Source organism: Panthera leo, chromosome C1 (genome assembly GCF_018350215.1).
Source record: "Panthera leo isolate Ple1 chromosome C1, P.leo_Ple1_pat1.1, whole genome shotgun sequence".
NCBI lineage: Eukaryota > Metazoa > Chordata > Mammalia > Carnivora > Felidae > Panthera > Panthera leo.
In genome coordinates this window covers 153,550,828-153,578,282 of record NC_056686.1, presented here as the reverse complement: position 1 = coordinate 153,578,282, position 27,455 = coordinate 153,550,828, and the positions used below count along the sequence as shown (strand labels likewise).

The window sequence follows — 27,455 nt, the reverse complement described above, 5'->3', positions numbered from 1 at the left end:
AGGGAATCTGATTTTTAAGGAATTCACATTTATTAAGATTAATGTCTCCACTAATTAAATCATAATGATTATGACAACATGAACGAGAATGAGTATAAAATGCAGATATTAAAAACAAATTCTATTTTAAATATGAACTAAACCCTACTAATCCTTTAATCTATCCCATGTCATAATGTTATTTAGACTTGGAATGAATCAAGTTGACCTATAAAAATTTTACACCTATTAAATATAAGTTTTTGTGAGACTCTATACTATAAAATGTATGAAACAACTAAAATCCTATATATTAATTGTTTAGTGAAATCAAATGGTAAGTTGCCTTATCAGTTTTCTTAAATACTCTTTCAGGTTGGGCTGAGAAAGTGGAAAGTTCAGGTGGTTCAGTGTCATATCAAATTTGAATACCACCTGAACCCTTAATAACTATATGACATTGGGCAGTTATTTAATTTCACAGGGCCTAATAAATAGTGAAAGTAATATGACGCAGAGCTGTTAGTATTAATTATGATAATGTAAAAAGAATGCCAAGAATAAAACAAGCATTTGACAAAGAATACAGCCCTCTCTTTCTTTTCACATCTGTAGTTTGGGGTGATGATTATGGTATCTGCTCAGGGCTGCAGTGACAGATTTAAACAAATTTATATTGAAAGCTGCAATGCACTTTGTCTATTGTTGTTCTTTTTAAAAAAATTTTTAACGTTTATTTTTGAGAGAGAGAGCTGAGGAGGGGCAGAGAGATAGAGGGAAACACAGAATCCGAAGCAGGCTCCAGGCTCTGAGCTGTCAGCACAGAGCCTGACGTGGGGCTTGAACCCACGAACCGTGAGATCATGACCTGAGCCGAAGTCCGGTGCTCGACCGACTAAGCCACCCAGGCGCCCCTATCTATCAGTGTTGTTCTAATTGTCTTTGTTACTGTATAGATACTAAGGTTTCACCACTGGTGAAATTGTCTTCTGAGAACCCGTATTCCTGGTAATTCTCTTGGTAATTTCAAAATTTAAGGATCCTAAATTTCAAAGTTTCCACAGCTTGTGTTAGTACATAAGCCACAGGCATCCAGTGAACATTTACTGCACTGTAGAATCAAGGTATTCTTTCAAGGGGACTCCCACATTAAACATGAGACAGATAATCAAGTGCCACTCAACACCACTATTTATTTAGTGTCATAAATACTCCTCAGTGCATTTCCACCTAACAATTTTGGCTACACTTCTAGAAAAATTTTGCTTCAGTTCCCCTTGAAATGAGGGTCTGAAGAATGATTCTTCCAATGAGGTTTGTATGTGAATGGGAACAACCACACAGATGGTCTGAAAGAATACACAGTTCACTTCTAGGAACCTGCCACTCAGAAAGCCCATAGTTACTGGGTCCAGGCACAGCAGCATAGCTAAAAACGGATGGGAACCATCTGCTGAGAATTTCTCATGTGGAAACTTGCCCTGAGATGTTTGAGTCTTCAACAAAACCTCAAAACCACAAACCTTCCCAAGCTCAGTGGGGATCTACGCTCTAAAACTGCTTTCTTGGGATTCCAAAAGTCACAAAACTCACAAAGTCTCTGAGGTGATAATCAAAACACTTGATGATCATTACAATTCTGAAAGCACTGTGCCATCCAGGGGTAAGACGGTTTTATTTCTACCAAACGCTGGCGTATCTTTAAAACATGGCTTGTTACGAAAATGCAATTTGTGTAAGCTAATAATATCTTTACCTGGTGTGGAGAAGAAAACCTCTTTTCATATGTCAGCCTGCTTCCTTCTAAGGAAAAACGGAAACCTTTTCTTCTTATGCTGTCTTCGGATTCCGATTTGCGGACCCCGTCTTCTTTGTCTTCTTCTCCAGACTGTTCTTTCTGCTTCTTTTTCTTCCTTCTGTTTTTCAGCTCTTTTTCACTCTTGGAGCTCAACTTTGATGCTACTGAAGAACTCTCTGAGAAAACGCCTATCCCGCCGGCACCACTGAACTCTCTTGATTCAGCAGATGCTGCCGCAGCTGCTGCCTGGAAGGGCATGTGGTAAATGGTAGTTGCACACAAACCTTGCGAAACTCTATCCATGTTTACTGCTTAATTTACTTTTAGTATCATGAATACGATCTTGAAAAACAATTCTCCATTCTGGTCCATATGTTGGAAAACAATGCATTGTCAGTAGACCAATTAAAGAATTAAAGTCAATAGACACGTGGAAGATGATACATGTGACTTTGATGGAAACTTTCAAGCTCTGGCCTCTCCATATGCTCTCTATTCAATAATATGAGCAAGACGTTCAACTATCATAACACAGTTTTCTATGACTTAACCACTATTTTAAGAAGGAAAGAATTCAAGAATTAAAGGTTTCCTATTTCAACCTGATCCATCACACTTCCACCTGACAGTCACTTTTGGCACCCTTCTAAATTAGTGAATTTAGTTCAACCAAATATTTTTATTTTAATAAAATTTCCCCCCTCTCTCACTTGAGTATTTCACTAAGAAATGTACAACAAAAGCACGTTACAGATCATATATAAGGGAATCCCAGATCATGGCCTCTGATGAATTTCTAAATTATAACAGCACAGTTTTTGGAAAGATATGGTATTCTATGTTGCTGCTGTTACCCCAGTATATTTTATCTATCTGACCTTTATTAAATATTTAGGAGACTCAGTATTAAAAGGTAACTATAGTTAAGATCCAAGAAAATCCAAAAATAGGCAATTGGATTAGCTAATGCCATTAAGTCAAGGAAATATAATTCGGAGCAATTCTTGCCTTATTCTGAAGTCTTATCAAGTCCAAATTAAATTATTTTTACAGGATAGGAGGCAAAGCATGTAGTGATTTACTGTATTTATACACCAGCATTTTTCTTATGCAATCCATAAACTTGCATTAAGCACCCTTCAAATAAAAAATAAATATTAAATAGGTCTTTGTTTTTTCAGATGCTAGGAAATAATCTTCTCAGCTTGACTCTGGTTTTCTGACCTTTCCCACCTCTAGTGACACTAATGAGGAAGTAACCAGAACAAATTCCTCTTCCCCAGAAACATTAAGGAAATGCTTTGATTGACAGCATGTAGGTTTAAGTACTTTGTGAGCTTGAGCAAATGAGGAGTCACAAGGGAGAAAAAAAAAGTCTACAAAGCAATTATAAATTCTCCATGTGTTGATGCCATCAGATTGACAGTAATCATCAACATAAAATAATAATCTCCTAAAAACCTAACAGGCTTTTAACACCAAACACACATGACATGTTTCAAATGTCACTTTTATCCACTACTGATTTTGTGTACTAAATGCCATTGTCCTCACCGGTGTGGTCAGAGGACTGAGATCAACAAGCACAAAAGGGCTCTATGCTTGCTAACTATACCTGAGCTTCCTCTTGTTGCTTTTTTAACTGTTCGAGCATCTGTTGAAATTCAGCTTCTTTCTGTTCAGCTTCCTCGAGGGTTGCCTGATTCTGTTCCTCGTAGGCCATGGCCACCACAGCCAGGATTAAATTTATCAGGTAGAATGAGCCCAAGAAAATGACCAGCACAAAAAATATCATGTATGTTTTCCCAGCAGCACGTAGTGTCTGCAAAAATGTAAGAGATATTTATGAAATTTATATAGATGTTACAGCTTTTATAGCAATTCTCTTGATCTCAGTATTTCATGCCTCCCAGAAGAATCATTTTATCTGTTCTCACCAGTTGGTAAAGGTTCTCCCAGAAGTCTTGAGTCATGAGACGAAATAAGGACAAGAAAGCCCAACTAAAGGTGTCAAAGCTTGTATAGCCATAGTTGGGGTTTCTACCAGCCTTCACACAGATGTATCCTTCTGGGCATTGGCTGTAATTAGATTAAAAGAAAGTCAGGACTGAAAGTCTGCAGGCTGACTTCCCTGTTTTTATAGACGCCAATATCTATTTTATATGACACTAGGGAAAACGGATTTCTCTCAACTTACCCAGCACTTAACCCACTACTGTGTGGACTGATTTACATAATAACAGAATATATTAAGACTCTTTGTGGATTACTCTGTGATTCCTAATTGTCATTATATTTGCCATGTCTCCATATAAAAGCAATCACATCATGATTAATATCTTCTGGGACTTACAGACATGATCAGGAAAATAAGCCTACAGGGAAAAATTGATTTTCACTGAAGATATCTACAGGCAGAGTGACTCTGTGTGTGTGTGTGTGTGTATGTGTGTGTGTGAGTAGGGAAAAGGGGTGATGGAAGGATGGATGAGGGCACATGGAGAGGAGGGAATGACTCTGCATATTGAAGATTTCATAGTTATGTCCTTAATGATTAAGCCAAACCTGGCCTCAATATTGTGCCTGATGCTTCTGGGTTACATGATCTCGGGTAAATTTCCTAACTTTGCTAATCTTCAGGCACCTCATTTATAAGAAAGGGCTAATAATCGAAATTGCCTTGTAAATAATTTTTTTTAACGTTTATTTACTTTTGAGACAGAGAGAGACAGAGCATTGAACGGGGGGAGGGTCAGAGAGAGAGAGTGAGACACAGAATCTGAAACAGGCTCCAGGCTCTGAGCTGTCAGCACAGAGCCCGACGCGGGGCTCGAACTCACGAGCCGTGAGATCAGGACCTGAGCCGAAGTCGGACGCTTAACCGACTGAGACACCCAGGTGCCCCAGAAATTGCCTTGTAAATATATAAGCATTGAATAAGATATCATATGTAAAGCACTTAGTATTACAGACAAGGAATTAAAATTAGTTTGTTTTACTTATCACTGGGATTTGGAGATAAAGGCAGCACAATATTTATTATATGAGCCAAATGTAAAGCCATTGGAAATTTTGCTACAGGTATTAATTATGAATAGCCACAATATCATCTTCCATTGAAAAAACATTAGAATTCTTTTGTGATTCTAAATTCTTGGGAAATAGGGGAAGGTAATTATTTCTCTGACTCTTCCTTGGCTTTAGCTCCAAGGGCAATACTTCTTTTTTTTTTTTTAATTTTTTTTAATGTTTTTTATTTGGGGGAAATAGAGAGACAGAGTGGGAGAGGGGCAGAGAGAGAGAGACACAGAATCTGAAAGCAGGCTCCAGGCTCTGAGCCTGTCAGCACACAGCCTCATGAGGGGCTCCAACCCACAAAGCGTGGGATCATGACCTGGGCCGAAGTCAGACGCTCAACGGACTGAGCCACCCAGGCGCCCCCCAAGTGCAATACTTCTTAATAACAAATATTCACACATCAATCATAATAATCAAAAGCACATATTGAGTGCTATAATAACTATTTATTCACTAATCCATTTAATTCTCATAGCAATTCTATTATACTAACCATTTATCACATGAAGAAACTAAGGCACAGAGAGGGTATGTTATTTGGTGGAGTCAGGCTTGAATCCATGCAAACTTCCCAGTCTATGCTCTTAACCACTTTGCTAAAAGATGCTCGACATACACTCACCATGACTCAGATACTGTCATTATCTTCAGAGATCTTACATCTGAAGCCATGGAGACTACATTAGCATATAAAAAATATCACACTTACAAAAGTACATGCTTATGAATTCCATTAACTTAATCTTCTAATACATATGTACTGCTTTTTCAATTTTCCATTTAACTAATTTGGAAGATTAGCTGTGACCTAGTATGGAAAAGTAATTGCCACATATGAGTGTGTGAAGGAGGTGAGAATCCACACTTATTTCAGCTATTTTGAGAATCAGCGTGAAGTAGAATTTATGGAGGGCCCTGAATGAGGAGTGAGCGAGGGCTGGGTGGGTGGGAGGTGGCAAGTTATTGAGGCTGATGGAGCAGTGTGGACTGAAACTCAATATGAAACATCACTTACCCTGCATCCGAGCTGTTGCCACAAAGCAGAGCGTCATTTTGCCCTTCCAAAAAATAAAAGTGACCTATTTAAAGAGGGAGGAATTGAAAGAATCATTAAAAAAGCCCTCAAAACACTTCAGCCATTGTGTTTAGGTAATAAACCTTACAATTTTTTCAACCATAATGAAATGGATAAAATAATAAATATGTATATGGGCTGAATGAAAATATTTCAATAATAACTGAATACTAAACAAATACCAAAATACAAAGTCTTCAATTAAATAAATGTTTAGAAAATGTTTAAAAATAATTTGGGGCTGGGGAATGAATAACTATCATAATATTCTCATATCAGCATTTATTGCAAATATAAACTCAAATTGCTTGGGATGGTTAAAAAAAAAGGGTTGCCAAATTAAGCCTGTTTGGCACAAAAAGTGAGAGAAAGGGATGCCTTGTTGTTCTGAAGTGCTTCCATGCAAGTAAAATTTTACTTTATAAGTACTTTTTTTCCTGGACTCAAAATAGATTTAGACATTTTTTTTTCCTACCAGTTTTAAGTTAATTTCCTGTGAAAAGTGGCTTAGGTGTTTTTTCTTTCTATGATGCTCTATATAAGTATTGTGTTTTGGATTTTGGCATGATTACTGTCTTTCAAAGGAACAGAATAAACTTGTTTCTTTGAAGATATATAATTTTCTAAGTATATCTAATTTCTATTCTTTTTTTAAAAAAATTAAAATGTTTATTTATTTTTGAGAGAGAGAGTGCAAGCAGGGAAGGGACAAGGCGGGGGGCGGGGGGGACAGAACATCTGAAGCGGGTTATGCCCTGAAAGCTTGAGCAAGCCCCATGCAGGGCTCGAACTCATGAACTGCAAGATCATGACCTCAGCCAAAGTGCGACACTCAGCCGACTGAGCCACCCAGGTGCTCCTATCTAATTTCTATTCTTAGGGAATACCTATATACAACCTCAATAATTTGCAAAGATGATCTTATAAAACATGCACATACATAAACATACATATTTACATATTCTCATACAAAAGCACACCAACACAGAAACATTAAAACACATACATGTACCCCACAAAAAATTTATTGTATTTAGGACTACTTAAAGTCTATGTTGAAGGAATACCCTAACATATTATGCAGGGAAAGCTGGGTCATAGTTTCGTAAAACGTTTTATACTTCACCTCACAATATGTACCAAAAAATATTTCCAGATTTTTAAAGATTGAAGATTTAAAAACAAGTTCATTAATTTAATATATAAGCTTTGTAAGTGTTTTTTTATGTAGAATATATGGGGGGCTGCTTTACATGCAGAATACCTAAATGAATAGTTTTACGATCTCTGAACTAAGAAGCATTTTCTAAACTTAAGTAGAGAAAACTGAAAACAAACTTGATGACTATATTGCTAGAAGTGAAAATCACTTAAATATCAAAAACAAGTAATAAAATGAAAAAGAAGCTATATTTGCCAAAGAAGACAAAATGCTAATGTGCTTGATAAATGAAAGAATTCATGTGAATTCTCCAAAATATACTATCACTTGATGAACTGAGTAAAAAAATCAACAGGTAATTCACATTTTATGAAATATATAACTTGCTAATGATACTAATAAACATAGTTTACAAATTCTACTGCAATTAAAATTAAGGAACAAGAAGATACACTTTTCTTGCTACCAAAGAGTTTTAAAATACAGTCACAGTCAATATTAAGGGGAGTTCAGTAAGGTGACCACTGTGTAAGGAGTGTACAGTGGTATGATCTCTTCTGAGAGCAATTTGACACTCTGTCTCCATAGCCTTAATCTGGTTATACCCTTTGACACTGCCTTTCCCTGCCCTCCCCCTTTCCCAATATTCTATTAATAGAAGTTTATCTGAAGGAAACAATCAGGAAAAGAGAAAAGATTTATGTGCAAATATTGTTATTGTGCTGTTATTATAATATTAATAAATAGGAAACCCCATAAATAATATTTAAAATTATTTATTTATTTATCCAATGAATCTTAATTTCTGTGATAGAAATCTTCATAAGAATATTTACTCTTAAAAGATGAATATAATTTGGGAAAGGATAAAATTTCACATGGTTCTAAAAACCATGAAGGATACCTTAGAACAAGTATCCCAGTGGAATAGTGATAATCTAAGGACCAATGGAAATTGGCTAGCTAATTGTATATGGAGAGGGAGGGACTTGGACATCCAAATGACAGAGAGGCTAGCTTCAATGATAAGAAATTATACTGAAGTATATGATATCGTATGTTTATTCTGATGTCCATCCCTAAATATAATCAAACTATACTGATAAACAACTCTAAAACAATGACTGACACCAAAAGGATAAATTGGAATAACAGAAGTTGGGTTTGAGTTTATGCTTTCCTATTATCAATAAGCGAATGGCTGGATTGGGGTTGCTTAAATTTCTGATGAGTACAAAAATTTAGATTTTCATCTCGGTGAGTGACTTCTCTATTTTCATGCATATCATATGCACGCAATACATATAATGAGTCAACTGAATAGGGCCAGATTATTTTTCCCCAGTCTTCTTAACAATGCACTTAAGCACAATACACTGAATAGTTCAAACTACTGGTTTATTTACCACGTGACTGAAAACTCCTGATTAATGCCTAGCCAATATTTTTTTGTTTATGCAACATAAAATTGTATTGCTTTCCACACTGGTTTAGGAAAAGATACATTTTCGAGTGGTAACTTTGATCATACTGATTGATAAGATAGGTAAGGGGAAAATAGCAGTAAAATATCATTATCATATCATATCATAAATATCATTTGATTTCTGTATTGCATGTGTTATCTAAATTGGTTAAGCCATTTGGTTTACATTAAAATGGAGACAATTTCTACTATATGTATTTTTTAATATTTAAAGGACTAAACAACTTAATGGTTAAAAGTATATCTTACTTTTATCCTCAATGTATTCATCCCAGTTAAACATGCTCACTGTCCTATTGAAAGTGGTACCATTCCCATCCAATGAGTTATTAAAGAAGGAAGTGATGTTTATTTCAAAGGATGAATTATCTGGGGGCCATTGCAAACATTTATTCCGCAGGTTGCCCATAAACAGCTGTAGTCCTATTAGTGCAAACACGCTCAGACAGAACACGGTCAGAATCATTACATCAGAGAGCTTCTTCACTGACTGGATCAGGGCCCCTACAATGGTCTTCAGGCCTATGAACAAAATCAAAGGGAGGAATTTAAATATACTATTCAATAGCTACTTTACCGACAAAAACATCATGAGCTTGTCCTGGAAAATAAAAATGTCATGCAGAATGCCAACAACATTAGTTTAATGTTTGTGATTGAATAAGATTTTCATGAAAAGCCTGCTAGCTGGTGAAAATGAATGAAAGCAGAACTTGTATGTCCATTAGAAAACCGTGAATGGAAATGAACCAAAAGTGTATTTCCAAATACCCCTCAGAGCAAAAGAAATGATTTTATTATTCATGCTTAAACACCAACCTTGTGTAAATATTTTGCTTTTATTTGCAGATGTCTTACTCCCTAACCTCTTATTGATTTTAGAAAAATCTATATGAATAGAGTAGTAAGAAATCATGAAGTCAATGGATTATGAGGTTACATATTTGTGAATTCTGCAAGCTGGAATATGGGTTAAAAAAGGAAGACATCTGAAAACTGAGCCCCATGCAGCACTCATGCTATCTCTCACTCTTTCATTTATCTGCAGATAAGATAATCACCAGTTTTGGACCTAAATGGTCAAATTTGCATGAGTCTGAATGCCTCATAGTTTAGCTTCTATGCGGAAAGCTTGACGTTACGGGATGCAAACCATGTAGCCTGTTACTGCAAATGCCTCATGCAAAAACTTGTTAAACTCAAAGGCTGATTTAGAACGGTCTTAAAGAAAGCAAGAAGTAAAAAAGCAAAGAATCAAATCCATCCAAAATATGATGTCCTGATTCTTGCGTTTTTACATATTGATTTGCAACATCTGACAACAAAAGGCTATGCACAAAAGCTGTGATTGTAGTGCCAATGCAGCTAAAGTCAGCCTCGGTGTTTAACCTAGCTCTCACCTGGAATGACTGAAATTGTTTTCAGTGCTCGGAGAACTCTGAATGTTCTCAACGCTGAGACATTGCCCAGGTCCACAAACTCTGTCACATATCTGTAATAGGGAGTTCACACACAACACAATAACAAAACACAAGAAACAGTTGGAGATATAAGGGGCCTACCACCTTATACCAGTTTCTTCTTACCTGGAATTACAGAAATAGTTTTCAAAGCTCTCAAGACTCTGAAAGTTCGAAGAGCTGAAACATTGCCTAGGTTTACAAATTCTGTTACATACCTGTAGAATTAAATCAGAGTTATTCAGAATTTAGGGAAATCTAAGTCTATGTTGGTCTTTCATCAAGACCTTTTCAACTTCAATGAGTGTTGGCATCAGATTTCCCAATTAAGAGAAAAAGGGTGTTGTCTTCAATCATAGTCTATGTTACTTCGGAAATTTTATTACTCTACAGTGCAAACTGAATCCAAAGTTAGATAATTTACTACTAGATTCCTAATTTCTCCAAAGTGCATAATTGATTAGAAGAAAAATATTCTAAATTCCCATGATAACTAAGAAAAATGCTTGATCTGTCAATGGAAGCCACCAAGGAGAAATACAGCATGGGCTCCCATCAGTGATTTATTATTCCAGGATGGAAAATGTATTAAGATACTTACGCAAAAGTAATGACTGTGAAATCCAACCAATTCCATGGATCCCGCAGAAATGTGAAATCTTCTAAACAAAAGCCCCTTGCAAGTATTTTTATAAGTGATTCAAAAGTATAAATTCCTGTAAAGGTGTACCTGAGAGGAAATAGCCAAGCCCACATTAAAGATCTAGTATGTAATTTACATGTACATGTTTTAAAGGAAACTTAACAAAAAAAAATTAGAAGCTTTCAGACGGGTCTATACTAGTCTCCCAATGATGTAAGAAGCTTAAGTAGAGTTTAAGGCAAAAGAAACATTACATTCTGAGAGACATTCTCATTGACTATAAGTAAATAAGTATTGTATTTGCTACATGAACTAATTTGAGGGCCCAAATAATATGCTTCTTTTCTTCCCCAAATAATATGGTTCTATAGGACGGTACCTGAAATACTCTAGCTTTGAGTCTGATTTAAGCAAATAGGTATTAACCCCCAAATTAATGAAGCACTGCATTTCATAAAATATGCATCATTTAGAGCCATGACATATATACTGATAAAACATAGAAAAGTGATAGCCATGACAAAAAGAACATACAAACTAGGCATAATTTTTACCATTGGATATTAGTAATCACTGATGATATTCAGAAGGGTATGAGACTCACAAGGAAGATAAAGGGCTGCAAATATTGGCAGTTGAACAAGTGTAGTAATTTGAGCTAATGAATGAGCCACTGCAAGCTTTGCCCTATGGGAAATCAGTGGTTGAAATGAACTTTGAATCATTGTTTAAACTTGTCTGGTTAGGAGTAGCTAGTATGATTTGCTAAAGAAAATGATGGGGTCTCAAGATAGTAATTTAAAATACAAGGGTTGACAATACTGAAAAATATTTTTTATTTTCTACTTACTCCACATTCTTTGTCCAGTCTGGAGGGTTACTCATGGTCATAAATACACAGTTGGTAAGAATGGTGCACATAATGAGCACATTGAATAAAGTAGAAGAGTATTGTCAAGGAAGACAAAGATCAATGGGAAATCTCACTCTTATGCCCCACCTTGCCTTTTACACCATGAAGTTTAGAACTTTTATGCTCTTATTATTTTATTCTTCAGTTCATCTTTTCCATTTCTGTAATTCAACAACCACATATTTAGGCCATGTCAGGCCAATTCATCAACTATTTTGAGGCCATTTAGGTGTTTTTAATAATTGAGAATAAAGATTTGGGTTCACCGGTAAATAATTTATCAATTTAAGTTTTTTTTAAATGACAGACTCAACAACTGAACTGCAAGTTCAGCATGTCTGTAAATCCTGACAAAAATTCAACAAAAGAATTTAAGTGATGAATTAAATGCATTATAATTCCATTAAAAGGATCATTTTGGCAGAATGCCTTTAATAAGATCCTTTCTGAGTGGAGGGTATAAGTGCTCATAAAATTCTGAACAGTAAGAAAAGGTGGCTGGTATTAGTGATGGCATTTCTTGGGTTTGTAATTGTGGCCAAATGACTTATTGAACCTAATAGTTGGTTCAATTCTCTATAAAAGTGAGAAAAAATAACCATTTCACAGGATTGCTATGAGGATTAGTTAAAATATGCAAAAGCTCCTACACTTAATGTGCTCAATAAATTACTTTCCTAACTTCCTGAATCATAGAGAACACTACTTATAACATCTGGTTTGTGTCACTGTACCCACTTGGCCTTTGTAGACATAGCCAATGCCTTTCACTTTCCTTTACACTGAAAAACAACAACAAAAACTATGCGAAAATATTCAGTAATCAATTAAAATGACTTTCATATATAATAAAAAGCACAAGAAAGATTCAGTTGTAATTATGCAAAACAACAGCCTTTATTGATGTAAACTTAAACACAGTGATAAAAATCCCCGAGACTGAATAAATGCTATTCGTAACCCTAATTACTTGTAATTTTTATTATACATTTTCACATTACTGACACATAACAAAATAGTAACATGATTTTAAGTGCAGTAAAATGCGCCAATGAGTAGTCAATGTTGCATTAATCTATAATGGAAGTTTCTTTGCACCTACAACTGCCTTTAGTCAAAGCAAGAATTCATTTTTTGCTTTTACTAACAGTGATATAAGGCGCATGCTTAATTCTCAGCTTGTTCAAATGCATCCACATGCAAACAGTCCTAAGTGAACGATGTTGATCAGCCACGTGAGGGCACTACAACCATCTCGAAGAAACCTATTGTTCCTTAATTGCTAAAAATAAACAAAAAATAAGATAAAATTTAAGATGATTCGCTATTAGTATATACAGCCAGAAGACCTTCTGTGTCTGCTGGCCTGCAAGGTTCTACTAGAGAAAATAACTCCCTTTGGCAGATCGGCACCATTCTCAATGCATGATTCTGAACCTCAACAGTCCTCTACACAGTCCTGCATTTCTCCACTTAGCTCCATCTCCTACCCTCTGCAAAGACAATTTCATTTCATTCATTCTCCAATTCAAACATTCTCCAATCCCCTCTGACCTCCAGCCCTCATCCTTCCCTCCCCACCTGAAGCTGATGTCCTTATCTCTGACTTCACTGAGAGAAAAGATAGACTGCCATATCTCTACTTTCCACCCCTGAGTTGATAAACTCTGGAGGTTTTTGGACTTACCCTTTCTTCCTTCCTGTTTCAACAGGGAATGTTTTCAATTCCCCCCACTCATACTCTGGACATCTTCCTTTACAGAATACTTCAGAAATCTCTCATCTTTTCTCTTACCTTCATTATCTCCCACACTAGTGGGGGCTTCTTACCAACATAAACTTGCTTGAGCCTCTCTTGTCTTGGGGGAGGGCAGACTTTCTTGTAATCCCAAATCTCTTTTAACTACTCACAGCCTTAACTTTTCTGGATCTCACAGCCAAACTTCTTGAAAAAGCAGTTTATCTTTTTTCCCCCTCATGCATCCATATTATTCTTAGCTGACTAGCTTTTCTTTCTAAAGATGGCAGACTCTGCATGTTTTGCCACTAAAAACAAAAGGGCAATTTTGAGTTCTTATTTGATTTGCTCTCTCCGCAGTATTCAGCAAGGAAGATTCTTACCTTTTTCATGTTTTCTTCCCTTCTCTTTCATGAGGTCCTAATCCTCTGGTTTCCTTAGGCCTCAAGGGCAACAATTTCTTTGTATCCTTTGAAATGTCGCAATTTCCTTTTGAAAAGGAGACGGTATCTTGGGCCATTTCTCCCCTCTCCTTTATTCATCCTAGTAGAGTTCATCAACCCACAGAGCTTCAAGGGCCATTTATGTACACACCGTCTCAACTGTTTCTCTCCAGTTTAGGCCTTTCTTCCGAACTCTACACAACCAAGTGTTCAAATGACATCCGCACTGCATATCTCATTAATATTTCAAAATCATTTACAAGATTTTGAGTTCTAAAACTGGACTAAAAATATCTTTTCATAGTGCCTTTCCCCCTCCACCACCCCACCCAGGACTGCACCTTTGATTCCCTGCATCTTATAAAATATCCCATGATCTAGCCAGAACCTAGAAACAATCTTGGATTCTTCTCTCTCCCTAGACCTCTACATCCAATTTAGTACCAAATACCATCAACTCTATCTGCTATCACTGAATTCAGTGCACTTTTGCATCCCCATATCACTACAAAGTCAAGTGCCCACCAAGTGTGACTGAGATTACTGCAGTTTCCTCCAAACTAGTCTCTCTGAACCCACGTTTAGTTCCTTTTAATCCATTCTGCACACTGTGCCAAAATGACCCATGTAAATGCAATTCAGATAATTTTAATAGCTTTCCACTATTCTTGGGATGATGATCAAATGTTTTAACACAGTCTAGGTTCTAGAAGGTCCAGCCCTTGTCTATTCCTCTAATTTTGTATTCTTTACTCTTTTTAAAAAATGTTTATTTATTTTGAGGGAGAGAGAAAGCCTGTGCACATGCACATTGGGGAGGGGCAGAGCAAGAGGGAGAGACAGAATCCCAAGCTGGTCCTGCCTGTCAGCAAAGAGCCGGACATGAGGCTTGATCTCACAAATGGTGAGATCATGACCGGAGCCGAAATCGAGAGTTGGACACTTAACTGACCGAGCTACCCAGGTGCCCCTGTATTCTTTGCTCTTGATTTCACTCTGCCCAGTCCTGTATTACTGTAATTGTTTTAGATCATCTAATGTAATATTCTCATTCTCAAAGAAGGGTCTTTGCAAACGCCACCTCTTCTGCCAGGAAATGTTCTCTCCCGCACTATAGCCAACTCATACTTGTTCTTCAGTACTCATTTTAAAAATGATTTTTGGTAGAAATTTATTCACCATAGTACCTCACCTGTTTAGGCCTACCAGTTGTATATCCCTGTAGCATCTTTTACTAGTCTTGCAATGACTAATTTTAATGCTGGTCTTTTCTTCTACTACATTGTCAGTTTTGGGAGGGCAGATACCATGTCTGTACTGTTCGCCACTATATGCTTGCCATTTTGCACAGTCAGTTGACTATTGAATGAAATAAATTTTGCAACTCATTTATTACTAAACGGAATAACAGTTTTCCTTTCTAATGATTTTTGATGATGTATTGATTGACATGGGATAAAAATACAGCATGAAATCTGTCTTCAAATATATTGAGTACAAAAGTCTCTACACTTTGTTTTTTGAAAGAGAGGACAGAAGGCAAACATAAGGTAGAAATTAACAGCCTCGTGGTATTTATGTCACATAATAACCTGAGCCATGGTTTTATGACCCTTAAAAAATATGTACCCTTTTTTTTAAGCTAAGCAAGATTCACTTTTTTTTAAAAGTTTATTTATTTATTTATTGAGAGAGAAAGGGTGAATGAGTGAGGGAGGGGCAGAGAGGGAGAGAGAGAGGGAATCCCAAGCAGGATCCTCACTGCCAGTGCAAAGTCCAGTGTGGGGCTTGAACCCATGACCCATGAGATTATGACCTGAGCCAAAACCAAGAGTCAGATGCTTAACCAGGTGAGCCACCCAGGTGCCCCTATTTACTCTTTAAAATGGTAGAATTTAGTTAAATAATGAAGTAAAATATATATTTCAATATTAACAAATAATAGAAATGATTATTGTCCCATAAGTCACAATTAATAAAGCATATACTCAAACAGGAATTTTCCACATTACCTGACTATCCTTTTAATAATAAGAAATACATTTAAATTAGAGATCCTGAGAGACACTAAGGAAAGGAAATAAAACTATTTTGCTTTAAAAAAAATTTTTTTTAACGTTTATTTATTTTTGAGACAGAGAGAGACAGAGCATGAACAGGGGAGGGGCAGAGAGAGAGGGAGACACAGAATCTGAAACAGGCTCCAGGCTCTGAGCTGGCAGCACAGAGCCCGACGCGGGGCTTGAACTCATGGACCGTGAGATCATGACCTGAGCCGAAGTCGGACGCTTAACCGAAAAAGCCACCCAGGCGCCCCGTAAACTATTTTGCTTTTAAAACAAAATAAAAGATAACTAGATTTAGGTTTTCTGCTTTTGATTTAATAGGTATCTCTAAATAGGGTGTGTCATTACTCATCAATTTTAAAAAATCACTGTGGACTAATTTTATCAGTCACATACTTTTAAAATTCTTGGAATTTGGTGAGTGACTTTTTGTAGGGTTTCAGATAATCATAACAAATATACAGATACGAAAAAAATGTAGGTATGGGTTTTGCATTGGTGATACCACACATCGAAAAAGTATAGAAACTCCACATCAAGGGGGATTTCAAGGGGCAAGAACTAGTAACAAAACCTGTAAATCTTGTATTATTTTCTAAATATACAGGCCAAGACATCAACTAGAGTATATTTTTCAAAACAACAATGTATCCCAAAACAATATTTCCTTAAGAGCTTTGGAATGTAAAATAAAATGGAAGCAGACTAACCTTATATAATTTCAGGAAAAAAGGATCTTTTACATCTATTAATTTATTATTTAAAAAAATTTTTTAATGTTTATTTATTTTTGACAGAGAGAGAGAGAGACAGAGCGTGAGCGTGGGAGGGGCAAAGAGAGAGGGGGACACAGAATCTGAAGCAGGCTCCAGGCTCCTAGCTGTCAGCACAGAGCCCGATGTGGGGCTGGATCTCATGAACCTCAAGATCGTGATCTGAGCTCAAGTCAGATGCTTAACTGACTGAGCCACCCAGGCGCCCCTTTATTAATTTATTTATACCTTGATGAAAATGTGTTAACCTTTGATTTGATTGATATTAACCTGTCAGTTGGCAAATGTAAAATATTTTCTGTGTGTATATGATTAAATGAAACTTCAAGTCTCTACTGAAGATGGCTTATGTAGCCTTTGACATAGAACCTGAATATTTAAAATACTGACATCGCTACCCTCAGTTCCGTGTAGATAGGATGGAGTAACATGAGCTTTAAAGCAATGAAAGATGGACCAGATGCTTCCTTTACCAAGCACATGGGTTCCAGCAAGTTAATTCTGTGAAGATCAGTTTTCTTACATAAATATAGTCTTAATACTTCCCTTAGAAGATACAATTATTTTTATTACTAGTAATCATTTTTTATTAAATCATTTTATTATTCCTCTTTTAGTGTTTTTTTAAATTGATATTTGAGAAAGAGAGAAAGAGAGACAGAGAGAGAGCGCGCGCGCGCGCGCTTGAGTGGGGGAGGGGCAGAGAGACAGAGACAGAATCTGAAGCAGGCCCCAGGCTCCAAGCTGCAAGCATAGAGCCAGATGTGGGGCTCAAACCCATGAGCAGTGGGATCATGACCTGAGCTGAAGTCGGATGCTTAACTGACTGAGCCACCCAGGCGACCCATTTTTTTTTTTTTTTTTTTTTGCTTTTTGTTGTTGTTGTTATTCTTAAAGAAGGGAAAGACATTGTTTGTGAGTCTGTTCAGGGACTTTGTAATGTTATATAATATCTGGAGAAGTTGCAGAGGAATGTTTAACTCTAAACTAGAGGGAGAAAACAATTTGATGTCAGAGTTTTGTTTTGTTTTCTTTTTTTTTTTTTAACATAAAAGTGGAAAATTCAGAGCAGAGTAGGAGAGGCCTCTTTCTACATATCAGTGCATATTTCTAGCCCAGCAGAAATATTGACAAAATGTCACATATATACTTTTAACTCTTGATTTGTTTCATTCTATGATTAACCATCTCCTTAACTATGTGATAATGGGTGGTAACTTTTGAGCATCACAAGCAGGGGAAATGGAAATCATAAGTTTCCTCCCCTCCTCTCCTACAGACCTACCTAGTTCTTTGCATGGAAAACCATAACATTTTTTATTTCTACATAAAGAGCATATAATTTTTGAATGAGCTGAAAAGTCTACTTGTTAGTTAATGAATTAGCCACTGAGAATAACCTTTGAAATGCATACAGACAGCAATATTGGCAATGAATCTAGTACGTTATACCTGAGAGTCTTCTGTTAGGTGGAAAATGCAAAGGGCACCCGGCTGAGAGTCAGAAGACCTGGTCTGAAGTTTTAGCTCTGCCACTGCTATAAAAGATAGGCTTAGAAAGGGAGCAAATGTGCCTGGGGACTCAATTAAATTGTCTGCAAAATGAGAAGGTTGAAACCAATCAGATTGTGTTTTTGTCACTGACAGCTCCAAACTCTGGTGCTATGTGAACATTTTGTTTGCAAAACGAAGCTGGGAGCGAGCAGTGATTTATACAGTATTCTTTGTGGAATTCTTTAGGCAGTATGAGAGTTTTCCTTTACTTACTAATCTTGCAGTAGTTACTGCTTGGATGGTAGCTACTGCAACCAAAATAGCTATCATAGCAACCACACATCAAGTACCTACTATGTGCTCGTCATGAGGCCAGGTACTTATCATATATTTTATTAGCATTAATGTATAAATTTTGATTACAATTTTATACATTGAGAAACTGAGATTCAAAACAGTTGTAATAACTTGGCCCAAGGTCATAAAGCAATAGGTAAATTTCAGAGGCGGGGTCTGAATCCAGGTTTTCTGATACCGACAGCTATTTTTCATTTTCTTACTCTGTGTGAATCACCAGCAGTCTACACTAGCTGTGTGATTTGGAGTGTCACAGGTCGCTGTCATGACTTTACATACCATCTGAATACTGCTGTCTCCTGCAGTTTTATCTCCAGCCCAGCCCTCTTCTGAACTCCAGACTTCCATATCCATCTATGTACTCAACTCCTCCACTGACTAATAGCCATCTCAAAAATATATTCAAATCTAATCCAACTACTCAGAAAATCCTGTTGTGAGCCCTTCTGAAAAACACATCCAAGTTTGATGCCATTCTGCTACCCTCATGGTTTCTACCATAGACTAAGCCACCAGCATCCCTTGCCTTCATCATGGCAGGAGGCCCCCGATCTGTCTTCTTTCCCTCCACGTAGTCTGTTCTCCATGCAGCAGCTAGAGTGGTATTTATAAAATGTGAGTCAGATCATGATATTCTTCTGCTGGAAATCCTTCAGCCATCACTCTGCATCTCCTTCAAAGTGAAGTTGGTGTTCTCATCATGTTCTACAGCTGCAGCTCCTGCCCTCCACTCACGCTGACTTCGTCTCCTACTCCGCCCTGCCTTTCCCACTCTGTCCCAGCCACTCTGGACTCCTTGATGATTCTTGAACATACCAGGTGCATTTCTACCTTCATACTTGGCCTTAATATTTGCTATTCTCCTTACACTTACCTTTCCCCTACATTTCCATGTCTCACTGTCTCCCTTCCTTTGAATCTCTACTCAGATGCTCTATTTTTAGAGAGGACTTCCCTGGTCATATGATCTAAAACAGTACCTTTCCATTCTTCTCTTTCTATACAGCTTTATTTTTCTTAATATCACTTATCACTAGCTGACATATGATCTAGCTCTCAAACACACACATATACACAAATGTAACTACACTAACGTAGGAACTTGGTTTTGTTCAGTATTGCATCCCAATGCCTAGAAGAACACCTGCCATATAGTAGGTACTTAAAAAATATTTTCAAATGAACAAACAAATGAGTAACAAATGAAAAATAAAAGGAATAAGCATACATAGCTAAAATAATAAAAACTAACATGAAACACATTTCTGACAAGAATTTTAAGAATATGGATTTTTGAAAACGTGTTTATGATCTAGAAACTATAACCATATTTTATTTAACTATCAAAACAAGATATTAGGCATATCAAAAACATTTTCAGTTTTCAAAATACACCCTGGCGCAAATATAGTAAGCATAAGTATAACTTCTCATTCTGCCAAAGTCAAGAAACAAAGCTAATTTGATATGCAACAGCTTCTAATGAAGATAACAGCTCTTTAAGAAACAAGACAGGATTTTCTTCAGAAATAGAGATATTAGTCTAGGCTCAAAATACAATTTTCTTTATTGTGAATGGGCACTTTCTTGTTTAGAAGTTAATGATAATAAATACACAAATGACCTCTTAACTGTGCCCAAACCCACCATCACCATCTCCAAGCATTTTTACCTTACAGCAAAAAGCATGTGCTTGAAGTCAGAAAACCAGGATTTGAGCATAGGGTTTCTGTTGTGAAGAATAAAAGACAAAATCACTAACTGAATCACTTGAAAACGCTACAGTATAATACACATCAAAGTTTACTAGGCTTCCCTATCAAGTATGTCACTGTCATCAAAAGACTGAAGAATTTATCTTAGACTATTAGTACACTTGCCTTTTCTTTTCTTCTATCTGTACTCCAAGATGAGATATGTGAAACATAGTATTTTTATTCAGGTAATTAGAGATTTTAAAGAGTCTACCTTTTTCTACATTGGAAGACATTTGTGGCTTATCAGCCATTTATAAGCTTCTTATCGTTCACTTTAGCAAATCTCATAAATTTACCTGGCTACCTTCACATTGCAATTCACATCACTGCAGTCCTCTGAACAACTCTGCCCCGGGGTTTTGTTTCTTCAAGGAAGCCGGTGCAAACCCTCAAATTCAAGTTGTGTCTTGATTCCCAGAGAGCCAGAGAGCCCCCACTATAATCTATGTCCTCAATGCCCAGATTCTCTGATTGAAATTTCTTTTTTTTCTTTTTTCTTTTTCCTGATTGAAACTTCTATAACTGCCCTTGTCCTCTACCACCAGGAGTCTCTTTTCTCAAAGGGTCTTAAATTAGGACTCATGGGTTCCCTAACTTCATAGAAGTTTTTGGAGTTAGATGATGGCTTTCATGACATTTTCAAAGAAATACATGATCTCCACACAAAATGTTTAAAACAAAAACTGATTTTTTTCTTTAATATTGGGCTTTCTTAATTCTGTCTCCTCACTCAGATTCAGGACAAAATCAATTTTTTTCTCATCTATTCAAACCCTCCATTTTGTTACTTGTTTTGCATATAATTCTCCAACCTCTGCTTCATGAGTCACTTATTTATTCAACACTTATTCTCCCAGTATCTAGTTTTAACACAGCATTGGACATAAGTTTGAGTTTTCACATAATTTCATATAAAAATGTTTATATAAAGGGCATATCGTTATTTAAAAATATAATAAATAATTTATGGAAAGATTTATTTAGTGCAAAGATTACAAATACCCAAAACATAATAATAGACCATGGCTTATAATTCAGGAGACCCAAATCTAATAGTAACTTTATTATTAATTTCTTTTTTTTAATGTTTATTTATTTAGTTTTGAGAGAGAGAATGCATGAGCAGGGGACGGGCAGAGAGAGAGGGTGACAGAGAATCTGAAGCAGACTCCATACTGCCAATGTAGAGCCCAACGTGGGGCTCAAACTCACAAATCATGAAATCATGACCTGAGCTGAAGTTGGACACTTAAATGATTGAGTCACCCAGGCACCCCTTTTTATTCATTTCTAATGCTAACTCATAGATCTTTATCCCCCATACCATTGGGTTCTTGAAAAACAGAAGTAAGGAAATATTGCTTTAGATAATTCACAAAAAAAGTATTAAGTCTTAAAGCTTTTCAAATTAAAATATGTTGATGTCTATGCAAAGGACATAGGGGAAGAAGGGGAATGAACTAGATGTTAAAAGGAGACTAAATTCTAAAATGCTGTGCTTCTGAAAACATCATTTACCACACTGCCAGTCAAGTCCCAGGACATGATTTACAGCCCTCCCACCCAGAACTGAAACGAGTTTCCTGTACCAAGTTTATCCCATCTTCAGAATTCCTTACCTTATCTATTTCAAACATTTTCTCAGCCTACTGGGGGCAGCGAGCTTTCACATCGAAAGCCTTATCATGTCATGGACTCTTTCTAAAGAAGAAATAACATTAAAAGTTGCTCTGAGACTCTGCTTAGATTTCAGTTTCCCTTTCAGGAATCTTACCTCTGGTTCCTGATGTGTATCAATCCTCATCCCAAGGTTTAAGTGTTCTTCCGGTAAAAGTCCCTGCCTGGCATAGCCCCAGTCTTCCAAACCTTTGCTTCCTTGGTTTTCTCAGGGCTGGCTATCAGTCAGACCACTATCCCTCACCTAAAATAAAACCTCTCATTCACAACTACTCTATTTAACTTCATATTACCATCTCCCACAAAGGTGTCATCAATCTCATTTCTAGGAAGTAGTGACTTCAATAAGGAGAATGAAGAATAAAATGAGGATGTATATGGGTTGACAGGCATTAAGCCTTTGGAGAGATAAAATTGTAGCAGGACATGTGACTTGAATAAAACACGGCAGCAAGTGAGAAAAAGAAAAAAAGAAAGAAAGAAAGAAAGAAAGAAAGAAAGAAAGAAAGAAAGAAGAAATAAAGGGAAGGGAAAAAAAGGAAAGGAAAGGAAAGAAAGAAAGAAAAAAGAAAATCAGTGGGATGCTGTTGGGGAAAATTTTTGGAGATATATTTGAAAGGCCAGTGTGTATACAGTTACAATTATAAACATTTACTAACTCAAAGTTTTCAAGTGCTGAAATAAAAAGCAGAAAGTAGTACAACTCAGACCAAAAAGATATAAAATTGTTCCATTCAGATTATGTATATAGTTTCCAAATGTGAAAGCAGTAAGGAAAATTAGCTCATGGAGGTTACCCATTGCCTACCATTGTAAAATATGAAGACTTATAAAATGAGAGCCTTGAAACATGATCAACATTAATGAAGAAGTCTTGGATGTAACAAGTAATTTAGAAGGACACAGAGGAGTAGAGAAGAAAGATGTAGTAAGTTGGGGAGAGGCGAACTTCAAGAAGATGAGGAAAACAGGTTCACTTACCTATGATCCCATTTGCAATATGCTAACTGTTGAGTAAGAGGAAAGAAAAAAAGAGCACATCATGTTGCCAACCACACATATTTGAAAAAAAGATTCCCAGCTCAATAATTCAAAGAACAAAATCATATTAAGCAACTGTTTGAAAAAGGATATGAATGTACCAAAATCTTAATAGCTAGTTTTCTAATAGGGTTGAAGGGAGTTAAAATGTACAGGGCAGGAGTGGCACTGAATCGAGAGATTGCTTTCCCTTTATTCAATACTATAAATGTCTGAAAAAGAAAACACAACATATAAGGCAGAATTTAGGATCTTAATATTAAAATTAAGAACATTTAAAGAAAAAGGTGAGACCATTATTTAAAATTTTGCATTATAAAATACTATAGTAATACACTATCAACATGCAACACGATGATAGGTGCTTTTTCTGAGCACTATTAACTTTCCTAAATTTGTAAGTGACCTGAGCATTTAAAAGAGAAAAAAAAATGTAGTCGATGCCATAGGAATTCTTAGCATCCTTATCAAGTTTTGATAGCAGTATTTTAAAACCATATTTATAATTCACAAAAAGCATGAAAATGGGGCTTTGATTACTTCTTGATTTTGATAACAATTTTCATGAAAACTTCAGAGTTTTCCAGGTGTGTTTTTGGATGAGATTCTTTTGGGGGTACTTAAGTCACCTACTATTATTTCTTCTGCAGAGAGCCATGGGAAGGGCAAAGTCTTTGGTATGAAGGCATAATCCTGCTGATGACCAAAATAACTTACTTAGAGGTTGAGATTGTAAAAATGAATTTAGATACTGCTCCTGGAAATTAATATAATATAATGTAATATAATATAATATAATATAATATAATATAATATAATATAATACAATACAACCCTTGTTTTCACTTTTTGCTTCATCGTACCCTAAGCTGAATAGACTTTTTGCCCTTCCTCAGTTATCAACTACATGATGCTTCTTTAGTTCTGTTTGTCCCGGGAATGTAGGTTCAGATGAGTGCTTCCAAAAGACTTGTAGGATAATGGGTCCATTACATGCTCAAGCCCACTCAGCATCCTAGTGACACTTCAGGCAGAGGGGAAGAGGCACATCATTCTTTACCAGACATCTGTGTGACTAGCCCAGAACCAGTTAGGAAGTGGGGGAAGTAAAGACAAGGTGTCTAAAAACTCACTTTCTTATTGATATAGTATGGGTCCAGGTCCTCCAAGGGCTCTGACACCATCTCTGGAGGGATGTCTCCATAAATAAATGGCAGAGATTTCCCTGCTTCCAAGTCACTGTTTGGCTTTGGGCCATTTTCATCATCCTCATCCTTACGCTCTTGTTTGGGTCTCTTAGCTTTCTCTTCTGCAATGCGTTGTTCAATAGCAGCAAGGGATTCCCTGGTAAAGAAGCGGAAGCTGTCAGGTCCTGGTGGTACCAGCACTGACTGTGCCATCTTTTCATCCTGCTCCTTTAATCACTGTTTAGCTCCTTGCATAAGAAAGTGCTATGGAAACGAGAGAGAGAGAGACAGAGAGAGAGAGACAGAGAGAGACAGAGAGAGAGAGAAGCAACAGTCATTAGGATAAAAGGTAACTGTGACAATTACATGATACAGAGATAAAATATATAAACCAATCTATCTGTAATATTTACTAAGGAAGCTGTATTTGGCATTCAGGGGATTCTCATGCACGCATTCATTTGCTTGCATGGAGATCTGTCTTCCACACCCAGTAGATGTCTATGAGGTAATCTAGTCTCCCACTCCCAAAATGTTTTAAGTGAAAATATCCAATTTCGAGCTCAGAAATGGAGGATACTGGTTTGTGCTTGCTGTTTCACTTGTGTGAATATTTTGGCAGCCATCTTTTTCAGCATCCTTTCTGAAAAAAGAATATCAGAGATCCAAAACAACAGATGAATAATCACCCAAAATTATAGAACCTGGGCTATGCAAGGATCTTGCATGTATCTCTCCATTTTTTTCCATGTTCCCTTTGGCCTACTTTTCCACCTTTAATAGCTTATTCAAAATCAACGCACCTGGTAAAGAGCTCTGGAAATCCTGAAATGCCAGGCTATGGAAACATAGGTAGATACTGCTTGAAAGCAAAGGAACAGGAAGGAGCGGGGGATGCCCGATTGCATTTGGAACTGCTCGGAAGCTGCACAGGAAGGGATCCAGCTCCTGCCAAACCGGGCAGGAAGTCATCCACGTCAGAGGTCTGGATCTTGGACCCCCCAGGCTTAGCAACCTGCTGCTAACTAGTATAATTGCTTCTTAAATTAACAAATTTGCAACACCTTAGGAAATACTGTAGAAATAGTTCATTTTCTCAAATAGTGCCCATTTCATAAAAATCTCAATAGCAGATTTGGACTGGAAAAAATAACAAGTGTAAGATAGTTTATCTTTTCAACAAACTCCTATTTTGTTGGTCTTTGCAATAACATAAATGGAGGTTTACTGTATTCTAATTTTATTTTACGAGACTAACATATATAACTTAACAGAGTACACCAATCATTCCGAATGTTATCTCTGAACCAGTGGCAAGAGTTTCTATGATTTTTGAAATCATACAACCAAAATCTTAACTCCTGAATGCCATCTGTATATGCTCACTTACCAATTTTCCTTCCTTTTAAAATATCCATCCATTTTAACCCCCATCCTACAGCAATGAGAATTGCCATTTAATTATATGAAGTGCATTTTCTAAGAGTAAATGTATTAATATCCAGAGCATTTCTGTAGCATATGCCAAATCAAACAGGGAAATTTAAAATAACATAAGCTACTGTACCGTTCCTACATTTTTTTTTTTTTTGAAGTAGAGTAGGACCTTCCAGCCACCAGCTAGCAGACTGCTCTCTCAGTATCACACTATCTCCAAAACATCTCTATTTTACCTCACCCATCCCCAGAGACCCTCATGCCTCAACAGACATAAGCATGAAGAAGGTCCATGCATACTCCATGGAGGAAACTGCCATGCCTGTATGCTCTAATAGAAGAGACATGCTAAAACATGCAGCCAGCAGCTTCAAAATGAAAGTGGTCCTCTGCAGATTCCCCCAAGGATTGTACTGTAAAGGTAGAGAAGCATCCCAGAGAATAAGCATAATAAGAATATTAAAACATTACCCCTGCAGAATCTTTTACACTCAGAGTTTGGGATTGATAAGCTGGCACCAAGAAGACTGCAGCTAAAATTCCATCATTCTTTTTTTCTTTTTTTCATTTTCTTTCTTTCTTTCTTTCTTTCTTTCTTTCTTTTTTTTTTTTTTTTTTTAAATTCTCCTTCAAAGACCACACCTAACTTCCTGTAAAAGGATTCTGGTAACTGAAGTAAGAACAGGCATTTCCTGTTTGGGGACTACAAAATGGCGTTATTATAACTACCACTAGAGGGCGGGGGAACTGTGAAGAGAGAAACCTCTCTCCGTGTACTCCGTGTACGTACACAGAGCCGTGTGTTTGAAGCCGCCCAAATTTTTCACTAATGGGAGTTTTGATCTTCCACAGGCTCTTAGAACGAAACGTTAAGACTTTGCTGATTTCAAAAATTAATTTTGCTAACAGATTAAGTTTCTGTTCATGCTTTTAATTTGATATGCCAGAAATCATTCCATCAATACAAATAATTGAAATTAAGAGTAAAAAGAGAAAGTAAATAATGAACGTTAAAAATAAGAATTCATAAAACAGCAATCAATGAAAGTCTTACGTACAGTGGAATTTAACATTAGCCTTAGCCCCGGAGTATCTGATATCCAATATAGTGCTTTGCTAACTCAACAAAGAGATGGTCTTTGTGCTATACAAATAAAGTTTCTGTTGAAATGAAATTACCTTAATGGGACACCAACCTTACTTTATCTATGATTTTAGTGGCTGAAAAGCAGCCAGAAGAAAACTGAACAGCTAGTGAAATCCTAAATGCCAGTCTTTCAATTAATGACATAGTGATGATTGAGGGCTTACTATCTGCCAGTGACTGACTGGGCAAACATGTCTGAATATATGGTATCATTTCATCCTTCCCACATCCTATCAAATATACTCTTTCACTATCCTGATTTGAAAACTGAAGAAAGGCAGTACACCATGGGTAGAAAAAGTCACCTAAGATCATGAATTCAGGATTCAAACTCAAAGTCTGACACCAAAAATCTGTGAACTTTATTTAGTCATAAAAAGAAACACTTGCTCATGCAATTAAAGCCTGAAATAGAGATTTAAATAAAAATTAGGCGGTGGTACCAATTATATCCAGAAACGGTCCTAATTATTAAATCAAGATATTTTCTAGGTTCATCATTTTCATTAGAAAATGTATTTGTTGGAAACAAGCAAGGAGAAGATAGAGCCAAAAAGAATTTTTTAGTTACTCTAGCAAGTCTCTTTTGGTTACAAGAGACAAAAGAGTGACTCAAACTGGCTGGAGAAAAGAAAGAAAGAAGGAAGGAAGGAAGGAAGGAAGGAAGGAAGGAAGAAGGAAGGAAGGAAGGAAGAAGGAAGGAAGAAGGAAGGAAGAAAGAAGGAAGGAAGGGAGGAAAGGAGG

General features: G+C 36.6%; 1 protein-coding gene across 7 annotated transcripts in view; it reads right to left on the bottom strand.

The window, feature by feature from the left end:
- Nucleotides 1–24,422, bottom strand: part of LOC122227843 (sodium channel protein type 2 subunit alpha) — an 84,829-nt gene extending 60,407 nt beyond the window's left edge. For 3 of the 7 annotated variants that reach the window (XM_042952569.1, XM_042952567.1, XM_042952572.1), the window contains exons 1-10: nt 24,074–24,422; nt 23,034–23,152; nt 11,532–11,621; nt 10,640–10,768; nt 9,979–10,070; nt 8,828–9,100; nt 5,871–5,934; nt 3,715–3,856; nt 3,393–3,599; nt 1,736–2,023 (exon numbers count right to left, since the gene is read on the bottom strand). In XM_042952569.1, coding sequence (XP_042808503.1) covers nt 1,736–2,023; nt 3,393–3,599; nt 3,715–3,856; nt 5,871–5,934; nt 8,828–9,100; nt 9,979–10,070; nt 10,640–10,768; nt 11,532–11,621; nt 23,034–23,152; nt 24,074–24,340 — 1,671 coding nt within the window. In that variant the 5' untranslated portion in view covers nt 24,341–24,422. Of the gene's footprint in view, nt 1–1,735; nt 2,024–3,392; nt 3,600–3,714; nt 3,857–5,870; nt 5,935–8,827; nt 9,101–9,978; nt 10,071–10,164; nt 10,257–10,639; nt 10,769–11,531; nt 11,622–23,033; nt 23,153–24,073 lie in introns of all 7 variants that reach the window. The other 4 variants (XM_042952568.1, XM_042952573.1, XM_042952570.1 and 1 more) reach the window with 2 other exon arrangements.
- Nucleotides 24,423–27,455: the final 3,033 nt, after the last annotated feature.